This window comes from Mytilus trossulus, chromosome 1 (genome assembly GCF_036588685.1).
Source record: "Mytilus trossulus isolate FHL-02 chromosome 1, PNRI_Mtr1.1.1.hap1, whole genome shotgun sequence".
NCBI lineage: Eukaryota > Metazoa > Mollusca > Bivalvia > Mytilida > Mytilidae > Mytilus > Mytilus trossulus.
Window position 1 is genome coordinate 107189229 of NC_086373.1, and position 23557 is coordinate 107212785.

The 23557-nt window shown below is 30.3% G+C and overlaps 1 protein-coding gene and 1 long non-coding RNA gene across 18 annotated transcripts in view; both read left to right on the forward strand.

The window, feature by feature from the left end:
- The window catches only part of LOC134696383 (heparan sulfate glucosamine 3-O-sulfotransferase 5-like), a 92786-nt gene that overhangs the window by 49642 nt on the left and 19587 nt on the right, over window positions 1–23557 (forward strand). For 6 of the 17 annotated variants that reach the window (XM_063558195.1, XM_063558150.1, XM_063558223.1 and 3 more), the window contains one exon: window positions 16544–17732. The exons of 4 other annotated variants lie outside the window; for them this stretch is intronic. In XM_063558195.1, the coding sequence (XP_063414265.1) occupies window positions 16589–17638 (1050 nt within the window). In that variant the 5' untranslated portion in view covers window positions 16544–16588 and the 3' untranslated portion in view covers window positions 17639–17732. Of the gene's footprint in view, window positions 1–1903; window positions 2107–8236; window positions 8460–9825; window positions 10043–11815; window positions 11891–12869; window positions 13111–14324; window positions 14350–16543; window positions 17733–23557 lie in introns of those variants that run through there. 7 more of the 17 variants (XM_063558160.1, XM_063558232.1, XM_063558179.1 and 4 more) reach the window with 7 other exon arrangements.
- LOC134696376 (uncharacterized) lies at window positions 19273–22681 on the forward strand. Its single transcript, XR_010102941.1, has 2 exons — window positions 19273–21761; window positions 22386–22681. It is a non-coding gene; the product is annotated as an uncharacterized LOC134696376 (long non-coding RNA).

Consider the following 23557-nt stretch of genomic DNA (forward strand, 5'->3'; position numbering starts at 1 on the left):
ACCTTCCTATCCAATGTGAAAGTGCTTTAAAAACTCTAAAACCACAAGATCCCAAATAAAACTAAACTAATTTGGCTTGGAGCAATATCAGAGAGTGATGACTCTCGCCAGAGAACATGTTTTACATAACTGATGCTACCTATAATTGAGGTAAAATATACATATTCAGAGGAGGATTTTCTGGGGAAAATTTGGTTGATTATATAGGGAATCACTGAAGCATGACCAGAGTGCCTTTGTAATACTTTTCGAAAGAGTCCATCAGAAAATCAGTAAACTATGGATCCCAGACTTAATAATGTTATTCTGCCTCTGTTATTTTGCATTAATTTTAAATCAAATTTTGATAGAAATACTCAACATGTAATGTTTAATGAAATAATAGAAAATGATTAGGGTGATAATGACTGTTTTGATTTACACTTTGTTTTGACGAATATGAAATGTTTTCTACATTATAGAAGATGATTACATGTTGGTAACTATTTGTCTTCTTCACCTCTGTCTATAGATTTATACACACATTTTGGTATTTGTCTTTTGAAGTAGATTTGCTTATTTTTCTGTCTCTACTGGGTTGTAAATATGATTAAATAAAGATGAGTCTGCATGTTTTCATACCAAACTAATTAATTTTACATGTTTAGAAACATATAAATGATTACTGGTCTTGTTATATTTCTTTGATACAGAAAAATATATTTGTATTCTGTAAAAGAAAACGTCATCCCTTTTCATCATCTGATTGTAGTTGATGACAGAGAGGGTTTTTAAATTATTATTAGATTTTGATTCATGGTGAGATAAGATGCAGGGAGAGATGTGACAAATAGGATGTTATATAACTAAAGAGGAAAAAAAGAAAGATTAAAGTGAAAATATTAGGTAGAAAAATTGCAAATATAATTGCTTGTTTCAGGATGGTAATCAAAGAAAACAAGAGATTTGAGATAATGTTTGATTGCATCGCTCTTATAAGTTATCTTTGAATTTTGATTGATTGATTCATGGCTGTTTAAACCTCCAACAAAAAATATGTATATTTAGGAGTATAACATGTTAATTCTAATGTGCAAGTTCACAAGGTAACAGACTGCATCGTCAGAAATTACCCTACTCGAACACATTTTTTGCAATACCTCAAGATAAGTCTCATTTTGGTGTGCTCCACTTAATTGTATGTGATCATGAGTTAATGCTAAGACATAAACATTTGTATATTCTGCTTCTGCTAGGCTCAAAGTATTTAGAGCAAAGGACAAAGACTGGTTGGGTTGGTGTTTGAATAATGTGTCTGTTGAAAGGTTACATATCTTCTTACAGACTGTTAGCTTGTGAACTAGCTTGTTCAAAATTTGGCTGGCAGCCTGTTGGTCTTGTACAAAGTCAAAGGCTGTGCAGTGACCTCTTGTTATTTACCTCATTCGGTCTCTGGACATGGAGAGTTGTCTGATTGAATCATATAACATCTATTTATTTTCTTATTTTTATATGTTCTTGCAAAAATGTATTCATTATCACTGAACTGGTATATATTTGTTTAGGGGCCAGCTGAAGAACTCCTCTGTGTGTGGGAATTTCTCGTTACATTGAAGACCTGTTGGTGACCTTCTGCTGTTGTTTTTTGTATGGTCGGGTTGTTGTCTCTTTGATACATTCCCCATTTCCATTCTCAATTTTATCTAAAGAATTTTAGGAAACCATGTTTTATAAAAAGTAAGAAGATTTGAAATTAGAACAAAATAAATTTGAGAAGGATTAACATTATCTGATATTGACATCAAAACAAATAAAGTCTAAGATTTCAATGTTGGTCCATGGATTTAATGGAATTAGGTGTTATAAAGATAGGCCAAACTTGACCATAATGATAAATAATCAGTGTATATGACTAGGATAATGACAGATTTGTAGGTATGAAGTGGACATTAATATAATCTAATACTGATATGGATATCTGACCTGGGGCACACCATTGACCAGTTCACACTGACTGCTAGGATCTTTGTATATTTGGTGTGATATTGACAAAACCTCATAGATGTAGTTATAGAAGTGTTATATTGAAATGGAATACTGTTAACTCCCTGTCACCAGCAGTGTAAGGTCTTATTTATATTATTAGATAGCTAACTATATTTTTTATGAACTTTAAAGCTAAAAAATTACTTTCCATGCAGTTTTTCAGTTGTTAGCATTAGCAGTTGGATACTCCCCTGTCTACATGTCTGGTTAAAACCTGGTGGACGAAAAAGATAAATGATAGATAGTTCCTTCATTACCTTCTAGATTTAATTGAATAATGTTTAACTGTTGTGTCAGAGTACTGGTGAAAAAAAGTATAACAATTTAATTTCAGCTTCTTATTTTCTTGTACATAAATTATAAAGAAGATTTATGTTTTTGTTTGAAGTGAAAATTATTTGAACCTGCTTGAATAGAAAAAAAAGGTTCCCACCTCTCTGCTCTATAGATTATCATTAAATAAAATCATTAAATATATCATAATAATGTATGGTATCAATGTCAGTTTGTAAACTACTTATAAACTTTTATGGTTGGCTTCGTATCCTATGTTTGGTAGAGACATGCATCAGGAATCTCAGTTAAAAGTCAAATTACAAAAATACAACCTTTACTTAGCTTTCATTAACACAAACTTTATACTTTAATACTTCAGGTCACAAACTTTATACTTTAATACTTCAGGTCACAATTTAAAATTTCATTTCCTGATAAAGAGCTATGTAACTGTAGTGAATTTAATACTTTTAAAAGTTATTTTCCAAAACTCAATCTTTTGCAAAACAATATAAATATAAAAAAAGAAGATGTGGTATGATTGCCAATAAGACAACTATCCAAAAAAGACAAAAATGACACAGACATTTACAACTTTAGGTAACTGTATGACCTTCAACAATGAGCAAATCTCATAGTCAGCTATAAAAGTTTGTCTACATATCATTAAAAAATTACTGGAGAAACAAATTCCACAACCAAATCTAATGCAATTCTATATATCTCCAGTCTCTACAGTTAAATTTTCACTGTTTAAAAAGTTGTGAAAGGCTTGTGTTAAAATTTGAAAATTGTACTGTGATGAGTTGAGAAAAGGAGAATCTATATATATCTTGGGTTTGGTTTCAATCCTTGGGTTATTATATCAAACCTTCTCTCCACAAATTTCTGTTTTAACCTTTATTTTAGACAGAGTCATGTCAAAATAAATAGGGACCATTTATTATATGCAACCAATATTTAAGTTTTGTTTCCAAACCCATATAAGGTTCTATAGTTGCAATTTGGAAATAATAGGTTGGATTCCCATATAAGGTTCCTAAGCCAGCTGACCTGTAGACCTAATTTATATATTAAACTTGACTTCAATTCATTGATGTGAATAGCGTGAGCCTCAAGTTTTAACATTGTTTGATCTGTAATTTCTTTTGATTGTCAGGATGTATATCTGACATTTTTCTGACATTTCTCATGTTTGACTTTACAGTTCAGTACTAATGTATGTTATAGTTTGATAAACATGACTTACTAATGCACATTCTCTGCAGTGATGCACCTGTAGATTGATGAAGTATGTCAACCACATGGTCCAGAAATAAACCATACAATCATACATCTCATTTGTTTTCATTTATATTTTTAGCCAGTCTGCAAAATTTGAAATTTGTGTTATTCTAAGCTGCACATGTTGCTGGGAGTGGAATTTCATTTGTATTTTGTTTTTGTGGTTGTCTATAAAGTAGCACATGGAGTTAAAAAGATTTTATAACATATTTCATATTTATTTATAACAGAATAGTATATGTTTGTTTTGCTTTAAACAGAGATGACATGTCACAAACAAAGCAAATCTGAAGGTGTGAATGTGTTACCTTCGTTAAATAAAGAATTTTATAATTATTATTATTATTATGGTGCCATTGATGCACGTATTGTTCAACATGTTATGAATTATCTAGGGCTGTATTTAGCCATACAAATCTTTCATTAGTCTATGTGATTTGTCTTTATTTGGTTTCTTTTAAAAATTAATCAGATTCCAAACAGACTACGAAGCAATCTCATTATACCTACATTATATAGAAAGTAATTTGTAAATCTATTGAAAAATTTCAATTAACTTTCAATTTGAAAAATAATGTTTTTAGGAGATGTGTATTAAAATTCCATAAAGAAAAATGATTGTCTATTCCAATCTTAATAACAGACTGATGTTAAGTAGAGAGATAATTTCTTAAATTAACCTTTCCCTAAGAAAAACACACTGATTAGACATCTGTTTCTATTACCCTAACATAATGTTACACAGCTGGGGCCAACTTCATCAAATAATTCACTTCTCATGAATAGATCCGCCAATGTTATGTAGGTGTACAAACTACTGACATATTGTTACAAGACTTCAGTCTAAATTATCCCTACATAGTATTTATCTTTCTTTAGTCTGTAACTATTTTTTTGACTGAAATGTTCCTAAAAATCACAAATATCCCATATTCTGAAGTGGTTAGGCAACAACTTTTGGATTGTCATATCTACTAAAATTGGTAGGCAACAACTCTTTGAGTGTTATGTCAACTAAAATTGGTAGGCAAAACCCACTGAAGTGTCAAATCTACTAACATGGTTAGGCAACCACGCATGAAGTGTCAAATCTACTAAAATTGGTAGGCAACAACCCCTAGAGTGTCATGTCTACTAAAATTGGTAGGCAACAACTCCTAGAGTGTCATATCTACTAAAATTGGTAGGCAACAACTCATGGAGTGTCATATCAACTAAAATTGGTTGGCAACAACTCCTAGAGTGTCATGTCTGCTAACATTAGTAGGCAATAACTCCTAGAGTGTCATACCTACTAAAATTGGTAGGCAACAACTCATGGAGTGTCATATCAACTAATATTGGTAGGTAACAATTCCTGAAGTGTCATATCAACTAAAATTATTAGGCAACAACTCCTAGAGTGTCATTTCTACTGTAATTGGTAGGCAACAATTCCTGGAGTGTCAAATCTACTAAAATTGGTAGGCAACAACTCCTGAAGTGTCATTTCTACTGTAATTGGTAGGCAACAACTCCTGAAGTGTCAAATCTGCTAAAATTGGTAGGCAATTCTAAAGTGATTAGGTAATCTCCTAGAATTTCAAATCTACTAATATGGTTAGGCAACAACTCATGGAGTGACATGTCTTCTAAAGTGGTAAGGTTGAACTACTGATGGCATTTGGCAACTACCTTGATTGTCAAATCTACAAACATTGCCGAGGAAACAACTCCCAGATTGTTATTATTATACATTTGTAGCTACCAAAACAGTTATATATACCAAAGTCCTGAAAATTTGTAATTTGTGAAATCTTTTTTGTGGGTAGCTGCCCAGACTCATATATAGACATTATCAGCAAATTCAGAAAAACAGACAAATATGTTTTGAAATATTAAAATTCAACTGACAAATTTTTACACTTCTCCATTTATAATGATAATTATCTTCTGTGAGTCTTGCATGATGTACAGTTATGGTTTTGATAAATGATGAAAGACCTGCTGTTGTTTTCTGGTCAATTTTTTTTAATAATTATGTTTTCCCACAGTCAAAGAGGTTGATATTAGGCAATAAAGCATAAAATAAATACATGTTCTATAAGTATTTCCTGCAATTCTTTGAATAATTATATAAGTTTTAGTTTCCTTGTTCTGGTGTACCAAATAAAGAACTTATTTGCATTGTAAATAACTTTGTTTACATCATTTAACAAAGAATTATGTGATCTTCTTTCTGATGTCATGATTAATAAAAGTTGACTCAGTTAATTACAGTATAAATTTGTAATTACCTGTAGATATTTGACATTAGTAATTACCCATCATTATTCAGTAAAACAAATTCAAGACAAATAATGTGTTTCACCCAGGATACCATTAATATTTTATAAGAATCGTCTACCGAAAGAAACTTATTTTCTGGCTGATTAATCTCTAAGTCTTACCGTTGTCACTATGGGTCTCTGTAAAAAACTATTTGTGAGGTTTCTCTTATTGATTCTGGTTATACATTTTTGTAAAATTATTATTATTCTGCCTCAGTTCAATGACAGCAATTTAAAAAATTGCTTGAAAAAATAAGCAATTGGAGATATATATACATATTTTCCCCTATTCAATAACTGAATTCTTAGGTATTTCATAAAAGATTGTTCATGTTATATGGTGAGTTTTTTTATTTCCCACTAACGACAGTAGACAGCATTATGTTTTCTGGTTTGCTCGTTCGTTTGTTTGTCAGTCCTGCTACAGGTTAAAGTTTTAAGTCAAGGTAGTTTTTGATGAAGTTGAAGTCCAATCAACTTGAAACTTAGCATATATGTTATCTATGGTATGATTTTTCAAATTTAAATGCCATATTAGAGTTTATACCCCAATTATACGGTTTCACTAAACATAGAAATTGATAGTGCGAGTGGGGCATCCGTGTACCGTGGAAACATTCTTGTTGGTCTCGTCATTGAAGAAAGTCAAGGATTGGGAACAGAAGAGTCAACATTTCATGAATAGCTTTGGTAGAGTTTTGTGTAAATGTGTAGTTTTTAGCCCCAGTTCCCTTTCATCACAATTACTTTTAGTTGAATGGTGGGGTTCTGGGACTTTGATTTGAAATGGCAACAAGTAGCCATCATGAAAGTGTGCTTTAGAACACAACAATGGATTCTCACTTTACCTTGTAACTGTCTGCTTCATTTGACTGATAAACTTAGTTTAAGGTAGGAAGTAATATTACTTCCATGGTTTAAGATAGTAAATCCTAAGAAATAATTATGGAGAGACCTTTAATATTCACTGATTACGACATATTAACAATCTTGATATGGATATGATAATTGCTATGTGTAGTAAATTATGACAACTTATCATAGTTAGACAATTTACATCTCCCATCAGATTCACACAGCCATAATATCAGGATTTTTGTAAGGCTTTTTTGGTCAATAAAACATGATAGTTTATGGTAATCTGTCCAATTTACAACAAATAATATAAATTTGTTGAAATAAAAGTGTTATGTTTGCCAACAGGGGAATTGTGATCACTCTGAATATAATACGTTTATGGTTGTATAAAATTATAACATAATTGGACAGTGCATCTGTTTTAAAGTTTATGGTTGTATAGAGTTATAACGTAATTGATAATCTCTTTTAGATCATACTTGAGGATTATATAACATCACTATATAAATTTTTGATTGATTGATTGATTGATTGATGATTGTCTTAATCCACAACAAATATTTTGTACATATAAATGATCTGTATATTTTATCATGAAATGTATTGAAATTTATGTAACTAGAATTTCGAAGATGCCCAAGAAATCATGGTACAAATTTGGGCAAGTTTTGAAGCAAAGAATTTATAAATTTCGCGGGCAGTATCATGGACTGAGGAAGTGCAAATGTGTATAAGACGGATCGATAACAGTCTTTGAATTGGGTTATTTTCTCAAAAATTGGTGTTTTCCGTAGAAAAAAGATTGTTTCACAGACATACTTAAGAAGTACAAACCACTACATTTAAATGTCATATCCAGAATATTTTTGACTTCATATGGTTTCAGAGGAGAAGCAGCTCAATAAAATTGGTCTCTTCCTTTATTCCTAATGAGGTATTGAGCTGAGTGCTTCATGTTTATGCTGAAAAAATATAAAGAAAAATAATACAAGTGCTTTATATATTTGTAATTTTAAAAAGTGCTGACTGATTAGACATGAATTATATTAAAGATAAAAAACTTCTGAATTCAAGGTTGAGACATGTTTTATGTCAGAATGAGTTAAGGGTTTTTGTTTTGTTATAGACAGAAACACTGTTATTTATATACCGTTAGTCTCCTCTAGTATTGATTGACACATACTTACTAAAGATAAACATTTAAAAAAATCATTTTATCAATTTTATCTTTGAAATAAAAACTGCATGATATTTAATTTTGCAAAAATGATAAAAAATTGGAAGTTCAGAAAGATAAACAGTTGTTTGTTTAAAATCAATTTTTGCGCTGCATCTGTTGAATATGTAACTAATGATGTGTAAGATATTACATTGAGATTTTGAATTAATTGATTATTTATAAGATCTAGGAAGGTGTTTATAGAAGATAGAGAACATCTGGGGCCGACTTAATTAGTTTATAAATCACCTGGGGTGAAATATTATAATAATCTATAATTGGTTCCTATACAGCTGATAGTCTCTGCTATAGGGGGAGTTGTTTGAATATTTTATAAACAGGGACAGACTTATTACTTTAGGGGAAGTTGTGCTATACAAGTCTCTGGTGAAATGTCATATGATATTTAGTTCTAAATAAACAGGAGATAATGGATTAAATTTGGTTTGACTGGAAACAGTATTGTGGTTTTGATCCTAGAACTTGAGGTTTGTGTAAAATTAACATCCATGGGTAGGTGGTTCTTGTGGTGCATGTATTGGGATTAAAAATTAAAGGAAACATTGACATTACACGTTTCGGAAGAGAAAGCTTATTGTTGCAAAAAACATGGTTTAACCCGAGTCTGATTGAAATACAAGCCCTGTGTTTACGATTTGCTCACAAGGACCAGACCACACCATGCTTTACTTTCTGTTCTTGTATTTGTAACATCAGCTAATGAAATGTCTGCCTTATGATCAGAAGGAGAAAATCAAGGAATATACAGAAAGGTCTTAAACACAGAAAGAAAGATAGTTTGTATGGCTATAAACAGTTGCATACTTTTTTTTAACTGAATACAGTAATTTGTTGTATTATGCTCACTTTGTATGTCATAATATATGATGAATAACATTTTGAAGGAAGACTTTTCATTTATGTTGTGTTTTGTATATTGTGCACAAACATTTCTAAGCTATAAAGGTCAGGGGTGAAGGTCATTTACATCATTTGATGGACAGCTTTTAATTAGGAGAAAATTAGTTTGATGTTAAAAGATAAGTCATTTGACTGTTTGTGTACTGCATTGACAGGGTTAGAATAAAAGTCGCTATAAATGCCAAAGTGTATTTCTGTCTTTCCATTTGCAAGTCAATAAATCATAGAACCTTGAGGTCTAGTAAACAAGATAAGTGGGTAAATATTAGGAACATGCCTTTCTTAGAATTTGTGATCAGTTCTTTTGGATAGGGTTTCTCTGGTCTTGTGTCATGAGGAACTCATAGTGTTGTAAGCTCAGCTACAGTTTTTGTTAGCTTATCAATTGACAAGGAGTCCCGGATTTCTGTAACTTCTCAAATACTCTGACTTCCTCTGTCAAAAATAAACTGACTACAATGATATAGCCAAGAGTGTTGTAAGTGGCATTAAACCTCAATCCATATAGTTTAAATAACATTAATCCAATTTTAATACTTTATATTAGGGAGTATAATTGCATTGCTGAACAACAAATTAAAAGGATGTATTAGCCACCGACAGTCATTTTAGATATTGGGTCATAGATTAGTATTGACCAATTTGTTTTCATGCATCATTTGTTACTTTAAATCCTATTTGATTGAATGTGTAATGAAATATTTATTTGTAACAAGTTATAATTGATAGATTTCATGCTTAGAGACAATTAAAGTGACTACAGATTTATTGTGCAGGAAATCACAGCAAATATAATGTCTCAGTTGTTTCGTTAGATAATCCAATGAATAATTGTTCTGTATTTAACAGTAACATAAATGTGCATCGATGTTTGTCAATACCATAACATAGAATATCTCCGGAGATTCTATTACCAGGAATCGCTTTTCAGGTAATGGGCTAGATAATTCAACATCATTAATTCATTGTCAGGGATGAAAAATTTCCAAAATTGGATAAAACCGATTAAATATAGTGCTGTTAGTGTATGATTATAGGTCATAATATTCTAAGGAGGAACAAAGTGATTAAGATAAGGTCTTGCTGTAATATTGAATAATAAGTTAGTTATTGTCAATGTCCAAGGAAAGTCTTGAGGATTTCACTTACAGTAAGTAGTTATTTACTTTGATTGGAAAATGATAGGTCCTGGGATTCGATTTGGACAGAAATAGATTCCTATGTTATTTACACACCGTTCTTATAATTTTCTTTTCCAAATTTATTGCCTGAAAGGATTTTATTTGTAATGATTATTGTGTGAACAGAATTCTGGTTATACTGATCAATTTAAAAATTATTTAATGTTCAGAATTTTTTAACTGTGAATTAATTTTTATTAATTTCATAACAAATACTATTTTATATTCAGTATTTAAAACTATGCACGCATGTATCTCTGGTTACAGAAAAATTATTTCTGACATGATATGCAACAAATGACTTTTATTGCATGGAGATGGCATTGTAATGATCAGCTAGTTATGTTAACATTGCTTTTTAACTTTCTAAATATCTAGTATTCTTATGCCTCGGCCACTAAATGGGCATAATCACACTTTAAATGTGGCATGTAGATTGAGTTTTAATTCTGTCCGAAACCTCAAGGAAAAAAAATTGTCATTAAAGTTACATAATCATGACATCCAAAGTATATGAACTCCAACAGTTGCTAAAATTGAGACTTCTTGTTGTTTTACCTAGGTATTGAGCTGATTCTCCTTTCATCAGGATAAGCTTTCCATGAGATAACAGTCATTGTGCAAATTATTTTAGTTATGCTAACATTGCTTTTTAACTTTCTAAATATCTAGTATTCTTATGCCTCGGCCACTAAATGGGCATAATCACACTTTAAATGTGGCATGTAGATTGAGTTTTAATTCTGTCCGAAACCTCAAGGAAAAAAAATTGTCATTAAAGTTACATAATCATGACATCCAAAGTATATGAACTCCAACAGTTGCTAAAATTGAGACTTCTTGTTGTTTTACCTAGGTATTGAGCTGATTCTCCTTTCATCAGGATAAGCTTTCCATGAGATAACAGTCATTGTGCAAATTATTTTAGTTATGCCTGATAAATAAATGTATGCTATTGAGTTTCAGTTCAAGTTTCTGTTGTTTGAATATGTTTTGAATTGTTAATGATTCGTTAGGCAATGACATAAGTGTCATGACTGTCATCCACACACATATGTGATTGAAATTTGAATTTGTCTAAATTACTGATACATTGTAGATATTTTATTTTTCACTGAGGTTGTATTTCCAATTTCAATGTATAAACTTAAATCATTGATGTGTGTGGTGTATGTTCATTAAAGGTAGCACATGTTTTACCTTTAAAAGGCTGTTCCATAGTAAACATATTGTAGTTTTGTTCCTCAACCGATTTCAATTAAATTTGATATTGACATTTGATGCTGACGATTGTATGATTTGATCATGTGATTACTGAAGCATGATTTGATTTCATCTTTAATTTATATGATTAATACAAATTGGAGACCAGTTAGAAGAATATTCTAATTGTTAAGGCTTAAAACTTAGGAAATAAAAGATTTCTCTTGTAGTTTAAAAGTAGCGTTGTAAAAGAAATTTCAGAAATCAATTTCAATTTTTCATAAATCATAACTGTTTAGAGAAGAAAATATTGCATTTCATTGTTTCTTTGTTCTACAGATGTTTTTTGGTCATTCAATGTTTCTATAGAATTCACAGCAGTGATATTTTATGCAATACTTGGTTGGCACAGTTCAGTTGCTTTTACATAAAAAACATTCAAATGAAGAAATGATATTTTGTGAAAAAGTAAATGAGTTTTTTATTATCAGTGAAGCACAACTGTGTGCCCTTATTATAGTAACACGTTCAGGATCACTGAGGTGTTTTATCTAACAGCTGTGCAACAAACATCTTGTTTGTTTACTGTTTAAGAAATTGATGGATAAATCGAGGTAGGTTTTTTCTTCTAATTTAAAAGATGGAGTTTTTGAAATTGGAAAACGTACTAATACCACAAAAAAAAGTATATATATATATATTGAATTTGTATTGTTTATTTTGTTAATTTGTGTAAGAAACAAAATGATTAAAGCAGATTCTATCTTGGAAGTAATATGCATGTGTCATACACACAGTAGAATATAAATGGATAATATTTTGGAAACTTACACATTATGAAGGTACAAATAAATTTATACTCAACACATTGTTTTAATAGAGCATTGTGGTACTTATTTGGAGAGCTTAAAACACAGGTGAATAGTTCTCTCATTGGCAATCATACCAGATATTATATCCTGATTTTTATAGTACAAAGTAAGCTAAGTTACATCATGATAGTTATTTGTGATTTTGGCATTGTCATTTGTATTATTAGGGACCTTCCGTTATGAATTTTCTATTGAGTTCAGTATTTTTGTTATTTTACTTTTTTAGGTCTTACAGACTTTATACCGCTAACTGAATTCTACCAAAATACTAAAATTAAAAAGAGGCAACAGGGCTTGCATTGTGACCCTCTCATCTTATTTTCCAAATGTACCCTGATTTAATATTGTTTAGATTGTTTTTTCAATGACTTTGCTCTAGGAATATCTCAAATATATTTTCATAGAGTATCTACTCAAAAGATTCTGTCTTTATAACATAACATTTTCCAAGCACAAAATTTGAGCATATTTTTTTGTAATTTCACTTCCTACTTGCACACTACTTTTAAATCATAACAAAGGGTTGTAAATGTTTTCTCTCACTTTTATGTGCACTTGATGTATGTTTTTATGAGTAAAGAAACAATATTAAAAAAGGGAGGTTTAAAACCTATAAGATTTCCGGAGACATCAGGTATTGATAATTTGTTAGAGGCCCTAGTTCACGTTTCATTGGCCTGATTTACTTCAACGACTTTCAATATAACCTAACTAGTACTTATCTAATTTCCTCACTTTTCAAACTTTCACCCTTTAATTTGTCTGTCAATGTTTTGACAAATGTCACAGGACCAGTGTATAACATTATTGTATTGATCTTACGATCACAATGCTTCACAAAGTCGAGGAAATCATTTAAATTTTCTTGTTACTTTAATTTAAGTGATTGAGTTTTTATTTGTGCATTTTGTTGGAATTAAATTTCTCAGATGTGTTGATGGAATTAATGGGGAGTTAAAGTGGTAAGTTTTACTGACAATATTTGCTGACGTCACAAAACAATTATTGAATATTTTTCATTATTTTTTTATTTTTTTTAAAGATTTGCATATTAGGTTCTTTGTTTAAATACCCTGTAATTTTTAAGTTAAGTATATAAAGGAAAATGAATTGAGAATTGACATGGTGTTCATGTTTCAAAGAGACAACAACTAAACCTAAGAGCAGATAAAGCTGAAGGCCACCAATGGGTCATCAGCAAAAAAAATCCTGCACCAAGAGGCAGGCTTCAGCTGGCCTCTAAAGAAAAATGTGTACTTATTCAGTGAAAATTTGCTTTGCAAAATTGTGACACATAGAATATCTTTGTGTATGACTCAAATAGTTGTTTAGATACAATCATAAAAATTAAAAAAATATTATACATATTTATCCTTATCATCAATAGGATGTGGTGTACATTTGGATGTGTGTGTCGTCAAAAATATCTTTATAAATGAAGGATATTTCGGGCAATTTGATGAATACAATGACTTATTTATTTTGATGCAAAATTCACAGCTTTTATTTTATTTTTCTCCAAGTTACACTTCTTTTGTTTTCTTCTACCCAATGTTTTTTTTCCCTGGAAGGATTTGATAAGTCTATGAATAGATAATTGTGGCTTATGTGTCAAAGTTCCTAGCTAATATGAGAGTACTTGGTATACTGCAATATTGCTTTGGTTTAACCAATTTTCTTTGAAGTTGGTTCAAATATAGTTCAAATCATCAACTATAAAGCTTTGTACTTGATCAAAGACTTTGATTGAACTCTTTCCACAATTATGTTTTAATATATTGGCCCTGATTTAGGAAATTAAATATCCAATGGTCAATATTTCAGCAGTGTGTCAAAATGACTTGACCAGTATAGATAAGTATTATTGGTCTCCTGCAATGTTGACCACCTGTCCACACAGACAAACATGACAAAATCCTCTTTTATAACACCAATGGTAAATTTATTAATTTTCCCAGGTGATAAAATCAGTTATCAAAGTGTTTGAACACAATGAAAATCAGTTTTGAAGTGTGTTTTATATACATGTATCTTCATTGATAATTCCTTCTTTTGACACTTGTGATTAAGCAGATTTTTTGGTTCGTTTGATTAGTTCTCTTTGAATTGTGTTAGTAAGTAGTCTTCTTTGTCAGGATAGTATATTCAGCACTTTACACCTTAGATATACTATCCAGATCAAAGGTACAAATGAAAAAAAGGTTAGTAGAGTTGAAATTGAAAAAATTGCTTTATTTGCTTTTCATTAACAGTTTTAGAAATTTATGTGAGAAAAATGTCGCAAAATGTTTCAGCAGAGAAGATGTTTAAATGGGAATTTAGAAGTAGTGCTGGGGTAAAAATACATCATTTTGAATTTTGTAAATTAAATAAACAACAAATATTCATGATATATTGAAAGCAAAGGGATAAATAATACGAAAATGTACAATCAAAAGCTATTAAAAAAAAACTTCCTATTTTTTAAAGTTAGAAAATTAGATTTTTTGAAACCCAAAAAATGTATCCTATGATTTTTTTCGATACCTGGTCCTGAATGTATGTGTTAAAAATAAGAAATTGACTCCAGGTTCCATGTTAATTTTAAACAGGAAGGACATTTAGGATACTTTTACCCTTTAATTAATGAAAGATAATTATAGTATCATTTATCCAAGATCCTTCATTTGCCTGACAGTTATAATAAAAAGATTGTTATCTGTCCTTGATTTAACACCTGGACATCACCTTATCACCTCAACATTTTATATTACTTTTAAATGAGCTTTTTATCTTTTTATTTTTCATGTATTTATTGAGACTTTTTGCACTGGAATAATTAAGTCAATTTTACCTTGTTAATCACAGACGAATCCTGCCAGGATTTCATTAATTAACTAATGTTCGTTTACCACGGATGCTGTTTTCGTACAAAGATATGGCTGCTTATTGGTTTTCAGCCTTCATTTTCTTTCTTTATTGAAATAAATGGACTTTCAATTTTCAAGTAGACAAAGTTATTGTATTATAAGCTGAAGGCAAGGTTGGATTGTCCTGGAAAATAAAGTTTGTGTTTCAGTTTTATGCAAGCATTGTCTGTTTCTAACATAGACATGTGCATTCAGAATAAAGAATAGGTTCAGTCATGAGAAGATATTTTGTTTTTTTTCTAAAGTTCCATTTTAAACAGATATTGTAGTCAGTTATCTTGATGAACAAAATTAGATTGGTATGCACATCTTTACGAAGGAACAATGCTTGGTAGAACATATAGTTAGAACTTTACTATTGGAGGAGTTGTAAAAGAGTTTTCTAGATTGCACTTATTTGAAATAAGAGGGGGGAGGGATACATAAATACTGATGCTTGAAAAAGCAAGACATTTCATTACTTATTTCTAAAGATATGACCTGTTCAAGCTGTAGACTTTAATTGTTGTGTAGTTATAAAATGTATTTGTATTTATTGCACTGATAAGCATAATGTGCTTAAAGTAATAAAGAATTGAATAATCATTTCCATGTGATTTTAAACAGTAAGCACATGTTTTTGTTGCCGTTAATTGCAAAAAATGTCAATAATTAGAGAACATTTCCAGTAAATTTTTAATTGAAAATGACAGGTGAACTTAATGGCATATTTACACTCATATAAAAGTAAATTAATGTCATTACTTAATTTTACCAAACAGTCAAAAGAACGGAGGGCAGAAATCTCATAATTTTTACCCTTTTCATTTATTATCAATTGAAATGTTGTTTCTTTGTTTTATTTTGATTTTATCCTTTGTCACAAACAATTATATGTTCATATGACATTAAGTATTTTTGTTTGTAAAATACTGTTTTAATTAAGTAGTTCACATTCAGTACATAATGTTTCCAAAGGACTAAAAACTGACATTGTAAACATGCCACTGTGTCTGAACTCTTAATAACTAATACAGTTCAACTGTTTTATTTTAAACTAGTTTGAAATGGAGGTTAATTGATAATTTGAGGACTTTTGGGGTTCTGTCCAAATCATCTGAAAAAGATGATGATAATAACATGTGATCAGTTATTTAAAACTTTGATCAGAAAATTCTGGATGAAGTATCTGTTTGAATAAACACAGTATCTTATAGATGGCTCAGGTGTCATCTGAGTCTATCATTCTAGAATGTGAATTTATATTTGAGTGCTGGTGCATTAAGAGAAACTTGAGAAAAACTGTACTTAGATATGAAACTGTACTGAAATATGAAATTGTACTTCAAGATTTAACACACTGTACTTAGACATGATTATAGTACTTAGATGAGGAGGTTTATTTCATTGTAAGAAGTAACATTTATTATATACATCACTTTATATCACTTACTATAGATATGTTGCATATTAAACATGTTAAACATAATTTTCTCATATTTTGCAGATGAAGCACAGAGAAGGGGAATGAAAGCGACATGTTTTACAAAGAATGTCAAACTTCAAGTGGACTTTTTACACTAGAGGAGAAAGATATGTGAATTATGATTACTGTTCAGCAGACGGCACTATGAGACAGCAGTGGAAACATGCTGTTGTTGTTGTCTGTGTTATCTTTATTATTCTCAACATATCTATATACTCTAACACAATAGCATGGAGGGATTTAAATATGAACAATATTATTTACGAAGATTCTATCAAATTCAGAAAACTTCTTGAACAGGATCAATTTTCAGAGAAATTTCATCCAGTTGGAACAAAAAGACGATTTCCTCAATGTATTATTTTCGGAGTTCGGAAATGTGGAACAAGAGCTTTGTTGGAATTTATAGGACTACACCCTCAAGTTCAAAATGCCGAACATGAAATGCATTTCTTTGATGAAGATGAAAAATATAACTTAGGGTTAGAATGGTATAGAAAACATATGCCTTACTCTTACCCTGAACAAATTACTGTAGAGAAAAGTCCAAGATATTTTATAACAGATAAAGTTCCAGAAAGGATATCTATGATGAATAGTACTATAAAATTAATAGTAGTTCTACGTAACCCCACAACCAGAGTGCTTTCTGACTATACTCAAGTGTATTACAATAAATTGGCTAAAGGTGTCACCTTCCAGAAAATCGAAGAATTAGTGATAGATCCTTATACAGGAGAAATTAATACAGATTATAAAGCTGTTCGTATTAGTATATATCATCATCATTTTGAGCGGTGGCTACGAGTGTTTAAACGAGAGCAGATTTTAATTGTAGATGGAGACAATCTCATTCTTGATCCAGTGTCAGAAATAAAACATGTAGAATCATTCTTAGGATTAGAACATCGTATTACACAAGACAATTTTTATTTCAACAAAACACGAGGATTTTTCTGTAAAAAGCAGGGCAGCATGGAAAAGTGTCTTGGCGCAACCAAGGGAAGACCACATCCTGGAACTCACCCAAGTGTTATTAGAAAATTAAACAAATTCTTTAAGCCTCACAATGAAAAATTATTTAAAATGATCAATAGGACATTCAAATGGAGTTGAAAATTTGGATAAATGGTAAAAATGTGCTTCAATTTTTTTTATGAAGAAGTAGAATGTGTTCATTTTGCAAAAGAAATAGTGTTCATTACAAGGAGCTAAAGGAGTAAGTTCGATAAGGGCCATATTTGGCCCCAATTATAAAGTTCATAGTTACAAGACAATACATGTTTTAGGTTGCCTTAAAGACATGTTAGAAAGTTAAACAGAACAGTTTTTGTCAAAGTTAAATTCTAACACGTTGATTTTTACATCCAAAAAAGGTCAAGATAAGGGATTTTTGTGAAATTTGACAAAATCAGCTATATTTCAACCAAAAACAGGACCAGGAAACATAGAGCGCAGGCGTCGACAAGCTTAAGATTCAAATAAGACATGTGAAATGTCTTCACAAACATTATTTTAAAAGATCTTTGTTGTCGACGTATGCGCTCTATGTTTCCTGTCCAATAATCTATGGAAATTTACCCATTTTCATTATTTGTTTCGTGAAAAATCAACACGAGTACAACTTGTGACGTCATAATGAAACACAGAAACGTAAAATTTTCAATAAAATTGTTTATATCCCAGCTAGTCAATGTATTAGCTATAATTTATCGTGATATTGGTCGATAAATCCGAATTTGAAATTAGCGCTAAAAAAGGGGGCCATTTTAGGACCTTATCGAACATACTCCTTTGCATCAATTATTCTTTAGAAAAATCCTAAGAAACACACTTCCCAAAAGATTTATAAATATTGTTGGTATAGATGATCATATCCATGACAAACTACCATATTCAATATTTCTATGTTTCTGACACATAATCTCTATTGTATGAATGACTGTAACTGACTATCGTAACAGATGTGCAATATTCATATCATATCATGCTAGCTTTTCATTAAACATGAGAAAAATCAGTATTCTGTGTACATGGTGTGAGCATTATAACAACACAAATCATTGTAAAGTGTTGATTACAAACACATAATCATTGTAAAGTGTAGATCTCAACAGGATATTATAACTTTTTGATTAAGTTTTATATGTATTTTAAGATTACCTCAGTGTTTTTTATTTATACACTGCCAGCCATTATTTGCTATTTGCTATTTTATTATGATATTCATCATTTATTCACAAGAGTCAAAATTTATAAGAATGTCTTCACTGACCAAGGATTACTTAGCTTGCAAAATATTCTACAAGAACTGAGCTTCTCATACTTAAATATTTGAAGATATCTTAACAATAGACCACTTTCGAGTTCATCCGTCACCGGCAAAAATTCGTCAATTATACACGCCTTTATGACGTCATTTACCAGATAGAGGGGCTCGCCTGTATCCCTGCACTATTTACGTTCATCAAGCGTCTTAGTGATCGTCATTGTGCAGGATAAACTAGAAATAATGGTTGCTCTGTAGGTACTTACTGACATTTCCCTAATGACAGCAGTGTTGATTGTCAATTTTGAGAAATTCAATTTGCCGAATAATTCGTACAATATAGAATTATAGTTTTCCAACCACTCGCTCAACATTGGAAGGAAGTGACGACGCCCCTAAACGCACAAATGACGATGATAAAGGCGCGTATAATTGACGAGTTTTTTCCGGTGACGGATGAACTCGAAAGTGGTCTATTAAAATAACTCTTTGCCACATTTGATTATGTTTCTTATAGGGCCTTATTCTGAATATTTATGACATTATATTATTTCACATTTATTGTTTGTACAATAATGTTACAGATGATTGTATTCTTCGTTTTAGGGGATTTTTTCGGTGATTCAGATTTTGTAATGTAATTTTGTTATCTTACACAGTAACTTGTTTCCTGGCAGCCTTTCTGCTTTTATATTTGATGAACTAAATCATCTGCTGTAATCTGTGTTTTTTATAGTGCCAAATTCTTAGATTTATGATCTTCAGATGTTATTGTAATTTTGACAATGAAAATGTCTGTTTGAAAATAATGCAGTCACTAAATGTTCAGGTTTAATAACTAAAAAGATGTGTTAAGTATACACAACAATGTGCCCTGAATATATCAATTGTAGGTATTATTTTTGCATTGTAGCAAAAATAGTAAATCACAAAAACAGCTGTGGTTTTCCTAGGGTATAAGGAAAAGACTAAATATAAGAAAATAATCCTTAACAAAAAAGAGAAACTAGTACATAGCAATAAAATTATATAATAAAGAGTTGTCCATCTAAAAAAAAAAACCACCAAGGATAAAACCAGACAATTCATGTAGAGTTCTCTAACCTAAGTTTGTCTTAACCAAATGTTATGAAACTCAGATCAAGTACAAGTTTGGGTAGAGTAAATTTTACCATTCTTGAGGTAATGTCCCTTTACAACTTTTATGCAAGAGGGGGCATCATCTTGGTCCCATGGACACGTTCACTGTTTTTTTTATAAATAAATCTAGAGACAATAATGTAAGTGTAATACTTCATTTGACTTCCATGTTATGATTAAGGAATACAGGAAGCAAGTAACTTAATTAAAGATCCCACTTGTCATATCTGTGAAATTCTATTCTATTATGTAACCATACAGATATATCCTGCTGTGAAAGCACGCAAAATCTTTAAGTTTTTCTCCTGTTGATTAACTTCATTTGAAAAGGTAAAACTATTTAAATTTTCTCTAAATTATGAACTGCATGGAAGCATATGATAATACAAATCAAATACCCATATAGATTTTTATTGCACAATGTTAAATGCATCTTTGTCATATCAAAGATTGCCTCACAGGTAGAATAAAACTTACCCCGAAAATAATAACTTCGAGTTTAAACCAGGCTACATGTACTTTGAGTCTATTGACTTTGGGTCAAAAGGTGACTTTTCTCATCAGAAATGTCATGGCCAATAAATTAGAGGAGAATTTGAGTGATGTAACTGTTAAGTTACTGCCTTGAATTATAAGTCTCCTTGAACTCTACAAAAAAAATTACATAGAAATAGGGACAGTTGTGATTTATTGTTGCCCTCTATACACTATACTTATTATAAACACCTTGGTCTTAAAATCTTTTACATCATTGTATCTCTAAGTTATGTACAAGTTATGATTTAGACGTATTTTTTCCCAGACTTGAGTTTAATGACGTCTGCATTTATTGCAGGTTAAAATCGAAAAAAAGAAAAATTTAACTTTTCCTTGATTTTATTGGTTTTATTGTGTTGTTAGGTTTTTGCTTCGTTGATATTTACCCAACATCTCCTTTTATTTATCAAACTTTATTTAAACAAACTTAATTTCTATTCTTTTTATAAATCTAGTCGATGATTATATAAAAGCAAAGTATAGAACTACTCGTAGCTTTTTTACAAATATTTGTGATTACAGTCTTTAGCAGGAGATAATATTTTGCATATTAATTGAAAACAAGCTGTTTTTGTTAGATTTCAAGTGAACAAATTTGTAACTTTTTGGGGGTTATTTATAAATTTCAAGATTGTGAGGTTAGGTACTGTGAAATCATATTGACTATAGTCTAATTTTTCCAATTCTGCATTGAGTTGCTTACCTTTAAAACAGACATTCATTTTCAATGTTAATTAAGAATTAGAACATAAACGAAATTTTTCTATGTGAAATCTTAAAAGTTCATATATTTTATATTTTTTAAGCTACAAACTTTTGATATCAACAATTTTTTTTTGTTTTTATTGAAAAACTCTTTCCACAAATAGCTTTGTCCGGTGCAGAACCTGTCTTTATTTGGTAAAGGGAAACAACCAGTGTTAAAAGTGTGTAATAATATTATTGAATCTGGTTCACGAATTGACAATTGATAATGTCAGTCAATCTTTAATGAGGTTATTATGGTTTTACAGAGCCTCTCTTATGTTGGATGTAAATCATATTATTTTTTTATCATTGATAATTGTCATGAACAGTCTAAGATTCTGAAAGTATACTTTGTGAACTGGTCTTTCTTTGTATGGCTAGCTGGACTCTGTTTAAAGAGAGCATAAGGGGGAAAACATTTTTTTCAAAGTAAATATCGGCCAGATGTTTCAAAAGCGTCATCAAAAAAAGATTATTTTAAATGACTAACACAATTAAAACAGTCTTAGTTTACAGGACTGTTTGTGGGTTAAAGATGCAGTTTCAGTCCAACATCCATGCACAAGAAAGTGAAAATTTCATATCTTCTCTCAATTACAAAATGGTTAAGTAGTGCTATAAATCTGTCATTTCATACTGATAAGGCGACTGATATTATTACAACAAACAGATGTTTAAAACACAAAATTGTTAAACTTTAAAAGTTTAGGGAAAATGCACAGGCACTTGTGGGGTTGACCCTCCCCCTTTTTTCTTAATTTTTGGTGTTTATTTGTTTTTTTTTTAAATGTTCTTGATGTTGTTTATCCTGACTTTTAAGATTAATTTGAAAACCCAATTAATTTTAATGATGTTTTTTTTTTAATATTTTAAACTTGCAATTTATTGAAAAAATTAAATTTTGTAAAAAAATCAAAATCACATATTTATAAGAAAGAAAAAGATACATTTCTTGATTGGTATTGTGTATTTATTTTAATCTCTTCTTGCAATTGTCACCTATAAATTGAGAAAGAAAGCATGTGGCATCTGTGAACTAACATAATATAATTGATGTGACAGTTTAATTTGAAAATATTGTGTTTTCTAAGTGGTGCAGGAGATAAGTTCACTTTTTATTCAACATCATTTTGATGCAAATTCTTGGGCTTATATTGAAGACTGGTTTAGTATAAAAGGACCAGTCATAAACAAAGAACTCTGTAAACTTTCATTCATGTTTCATAAACAATATGTGCAATTAAGCAGTACCTATAGACTGCTGTGTTGTTGAGTCTCTCTGCCTTCAGTGCTTTACATTGTATGTCATTGAGCTGGCATAGTAGGTGAAGAGACTTACAATATATAGGTAGTAATAGAATTATGAGTGGTGAGAACATGGTGTATATGTATTGTCAGTATTGTTGTAGATACTGGACGTCTTTGGTCATGTGATCAGAACTCAGAATAAATATATATATCTTTAACCATGTCTTATATTTTGTTTATGCCCTAGACTTTATTAAAATTGAAAATAGAAATAATTTCCTGGAGACATAAAATTGAGAATGGTAATGGTGAATATGTAAAAATGACAACAATTCGACAAGAGCTGAAGGCCACCAATGGGTTTTCAAATAGTTTATATTGATTTTGCTGCAATAATGATTTTGATTTCACATATATCTTTCTGAAATAGTTTTGTGTGTCATGTGGCAATAACTTATTATTTTTAATTTGTTCAGGAAATAAATGAAAAATGCATAATATCTTCTATCATCAATTTAATAAAATACATGGTCATAATTGTTTTATGATAATTGATTTCACTAAATCAGAATTTGATAGTTCAGTTTAAGTTCCTAACATTTGATGATGAGAACATACTCCATTAGAATAAACACAACTCCAAGTGCATGATGTGCCTAAAGAATACTGTTTTAGAACAAAATTATTTCTTATGTAAATATGAGACAAATAAATAGCAAGAAAAGTACTTCTTGATGCTACCCTTATCTTTTGTAATGTCTAAGATGTATGGAAAATCTTTCAAAAGTCTTACAATAGTCCTGAAGGACAGTTAATATGTATTGACATAAAAATAAACTTCAAACCATTTAACATGTCAAGAATAAAAAAGAAAAATAGCATGTGAAAAAGGGCTCTTATATAATGAGTCCTGAAATATACACACAAAAAAGAGAAGAAAAAGACAAACACATGATAGCAACATCAAGAAATCACTGTTTTTGAACATTTTAAAACCAAGAGGCTTAAAAAGTAACAAGATTGTTTGAGCACCAACAATATCATCTGTAGAAAAATAAACATGGGATATTCTACTCATATATTAGACCAGAAAT